The sequence below is a fragment of the Solanum verrucosum genome, unplaced genomic scaffold (genome assembly GCF_900185275.1).
Source record: "Solanum verrucosum unplaced genomic scaffold, falcon-dt-bn FXZP01000268.1, whole genome shotgun sequence".
NCBI classification, from domain to species: domain Eukaryota; kingdom Viridiplantae; phylum Streptophyta; class Magnoliopsida; order Solanales; family Solanaceae; genus Solanum; species Solanum verrucosum.
The window spans coordinates 2,338,108-2,342,245 of NW_026019957.1; the positions used below are offsets into that span (position 1 = coordinate 2,338,108).

The following is a 4,138-nucleotide window of genomic DNA, read 5'->3' on the forward strand; positions in this document are numbered from 1 at the left end:
CTTCTATACCCCACCCAACCCCACTTAATCTTATATCGAAGCGCGAAGTCAGAATTTGAAATTTATAAATTTAAATTTTAGTTTTACTATTTCGGTGGCAAATTTATAGGTTATAAAGAACATATAAACATGTTGTCTTTTTTTTTTTTTTTGTAAAATTAGATATTTTATGTCTATTATTTCAAAAATTGATTTCATATTACTTGTTGCGTTATTTAACTAACGAACTAGCGGGATCAATTTCACTCTATACTTTGTTTCCATTTTCTTTTAGTAGTGCGTCCATCTTTTAGAAATCCTAAATTCGTCTCCGACATATTCAATTGATATACTTAAGATAAATATAATATAAGAAGTTGGATCAAAACTACTGAATATTGTTGAACTCATAAGAGAAATTTTAGCTCTACACCTACCCTATTTTACTCACACACTCTTTTACATATATCCAAAACAATTTTTTTTCGTTCAGTATTCGGAGTCTGCGTTGGAGCTTCGACTAAATTCGAATCACGCACTGCATGACTCTTTCGAAGGTAACACTCTCAATAGAATTTTCTTCACACCCATGGCTCGAATCCGAGACCGCTAATTAGAGGTAAAGTAGTGCCACCACGACACCACAACTCGTGTTGGTACATATATCCAAAACTTACACGTGCCCCCACACACCCTCTACTTTCCTCTCTCTTTCTCTTCTGTTTCTGTTTATTAGTGTATATATAAACAAAAACATGAGCTGGAGGGAGATTCCGTGTGTTGATTCAAGCTGTATGTTAAAGGACCCCCCACCCCTACCCTACCCCCACCCCCACGCTATGATATTATTATTTTATTGCCTCTACTTTACCTATATATATACACCCTTTGTGCTTTATTTCATTCATCAAACCATTTAAGTTTAAAACTAGGTACACCTTACTAGCAACAAACAACACTTGAAGTACCTACTTTTGGTTTTAAACATGGAATTTGTTTCTATGTTGTGTTTGTTTACTTTCATTTCTTTCACTCTTCTTCTAATCCATTCAATCTTCAAGTTCTTGGCTTTTGCTTCCAAGAAATTGCCACTTCCTCCTGGTACTTTAGGTTTACCTTATATTGGAGAAACCCTCCAACTCTACTCACAAAATCCCAATGTTTTCTTTGCTTCCAAAGTCAAAAAGTAAGTATAAAACTCCTTCACTTTCTTGACTTTTCTCTTTGTTTTCTTGATTTCAAGTTACTAATGAAAAATGGGGTTTGGTTGTTTTTTGTGTTTTTGTTTAGGTATGGTTCAATTTTCAAGACTTACATATTGGGTTGTCCTTGTGTAATGATATCAAGTCCAGAGGCAGCTAAACAAGTTTTGGTCACAAGGGCTAATTTGTTTAAGCCTACATTTCCTGCTAGCAAAGAAAGAATGTTAGGAAAACAAGCAATTTTCTTTCATCAAGGTGATTACCATGCCAAATTGAGAAAATTAGTCCTCCAGGCTTTCAAGCCCGATTCGATCAGAAACATCATCCCCGATATTGAATCCATCGCGATAACATCACTCGAATCATTCGAAGGAAGATTGATCAACACTTATCAAGAAATGAAAACAGTATGTTCTCGAATTTCCAACTTACCAAAAAAAAAAACACAAAAACAGGGGAAAACAGAGTCCCCTGTTTTTGATCCTCTGTTTTACTAAACTTTTTTTTCGACTTTTTTGCAGTATACATTCAATGTGGCATTGATTTCAATATTTGGCAAAGATGAATTTCTTTATAGAGAGGAACTCAAGAAGTGTTACTACATTCTCGAAAAAGGATACAATTCGATGCCAATTAATCTCCCCGGTACACTCTTCAACAAAGCAATGAAAGCGAGGAAAGAACTAGCAAAAATTGTTGCCAAAATCATCTCAACTAGACGAGAAATGAAGATTGATCATAGCGATTTGCTCGGGTCATTCATGGGAGATAAAGAAGGACTCACTGACGAACAAATTGCAGATAATGTAATCGGAGTCATTTTTGCAGCTCGAGACACTACTGCTAGTGTACTTACATGGATCCTCAAATACCTTGGAGAGAATCCTAGTGTCCTACAAGCTGTCACAGTAAGATCTCATACACTTGCTAAAAAAATAAGAAAATTCCCAATTTCTGTTGCTCAGACTCTTCAAAAATGTCGCATATCTGACATGACTGCAACAACATTTTTGAAAAGTCCGACCAACATACGACTTCAGAATGAAATCTAATTATATTTTTGTAAATTTTACAGGAAGAGCAAGAGAACATAATGAGAACAAAAGAGGTGAATGATGAAGAAAAAGTTCTAAATTGGCAAGATACAAGACAAATGCCAATGACAACAAGAGTTATTCAAGAAACACTTAGAGTTGCTTCAATTTTATCATTCACATTTAGAGAAGCTGTTGAAGATGTTGAATTTGAAGGTGAATTTTGATAGATTTATTTTTTTTAACAAAAAAAAAGTCAAAAACTATCATATTCCAATTTAGATATTTTAAATATTTTATTAATTTTTTTTTTGTAATTTTGTGATGATTTTTTTTCAGGATATTTAATACCTAAAGGATGGAAAGTATTACCACTCTTTAGGAATATTCATCATAGTCCAGACAATTTTCCTGAACCAGAGAAATTTGATCCTTCAAGATTTGAGGTAAGAAAAAAATGTAATCTTTGATTTAAAAATGTTTTATTAATTATTTTAGTTTTTTCTAATCTTTTTTGTGATATGATAGGTGTCACCAAAACCCAATACTTTCATGCCATTTGGCAATGGGGTCCACTCATGTCCAGGGAATGAATTAGCCAAGCTGGAGATTTTGATCCTTGTACATCATCTGACCACAAAGTACAGGTCAGTAACAGAACTGAAAAAATCTCAAGAATCTAAAAAAAAAAAAAAAAAAAAAAATAGTTTGTCAAATATTATTATTCTAATTTTTCTTTTTTTTTGTTCATTTTATGATAGGTGGTCTATGGTGGGCCCACAAAATGGAATTCAGTATGGTCCATTTGCTCTTCCCCAAAATGGTTTACCCATTAAACTTTCTCTCAAAACATCATCAACATAAGCCTAACAACCATTTGAGATAAAAAATTTTACAAAATTGTGGTTTTTCCTCAAAAAAAAAAAAAAAGAACAAATATTATACAAAAATAAATTTGGGATCTCACATAGAGGCATCACATGAGCTTGACCAGTCTAAAAGACGGGACAAACTAAGATAGACACCATACAAGCTTGATCAGTCTGAAAGTCACAATAAACATCAGGACAACAAGCATCGCACGAGCTTGACCAGTCCAAAAGGCATGATCAAGGACAAAACAAGCATCATACGAGGTTGATCAGTCCAAAAAGCACGACCAGGCATTACACGAGCTTGATCAGTCCAAAAGGCACGACCAAGACCTAGACAAGCATCATAAGTTGAGGACCTAAAATTGTAAATACAAAGAGTTCCCATATTACTTAAGAGATATTACACCACAAAGGGTATGATTCATTTTTTTTCCTTAAAGAAAAGGAGAAAAATAAGAAGGTAATTTATTAGTGTATAACATATAGTAAGAGGAATTTTATTTTATTTTTTGTAATTTTATTTTAATATTTTAGTTTTTAAAATATTCTGACATGTAAAAGAAGTCCGCAAGGCAATTAATGAAAGGTTGATTAAGACAACACATTGTTCTGTCAATTTTTTAAGATTATTGTTGTTTATTTGCTATTGCTATGAAGATTCATATTCAGTTGATAGATACATATGCATCCTCATCCTTTGGATGCAGCTGCCTCCTCTTCCTCATAAAAATAAATAAATAACGGAAAAAAAAACTACTATATAATAATAAAAAAAAGTGTACACTTTGTACAGTACAACTTGTACTGAATTCTTATCATTAATTTTTGAATCATAAAGAATCCAACAACATTTTGTTTGTCCTCCTCTGTCCTCAAAATACTTTTTTTTTTTTTTTCATTTACATGTCTCTTAAAATAGTACTTTATTAATTAGGAGGCGTGTTTGACTATTTTATCTTTATTTATATTTTAAGATATATTTTTTAATTGAATATTTATTTTATTTATGTATTATGATTAAGTGTTTGTGGTCTTCAAAAACAAATAA

General features: G+C 32.3%; 1 protein-coding gene across 1 annotated transcript; it reads left to right on the forward strand.

The window, feature by feature from the left end:
- The first annotated feature begins 892 nt into the window (after nucleotides 1-892).
- Nucleotides 893-3,714, forward strand: LOC125814652 (abscisic acid 8'-hydroxylase CYP707A2). Its single transcript, XM_049494125.1, has 7 exons — nucleotides 893-1,165; nucleotides 1,270-1,588; nucleotides 1,703-2,089; nucleotides 2,257-2,431; nucleotides 2,555-2,661; nucleotides 2,744-2,862; nucleotides 2,977-3,714. The coding sequence occupies exons 1-7, from the start codon at nucleotides 966-968 to the stop codon at nucleotides 3,077-3,079; spliced, it is 1,410 nt and encodes a 469-aa protein (XP_049350082.1). The 5' UTR covers nucleotides 893-965; the 3' UTR covers nucleotides 3,080-3,714.
- Nucleotides 3,715-4,138: the final 424 nt, after the last annotated feature.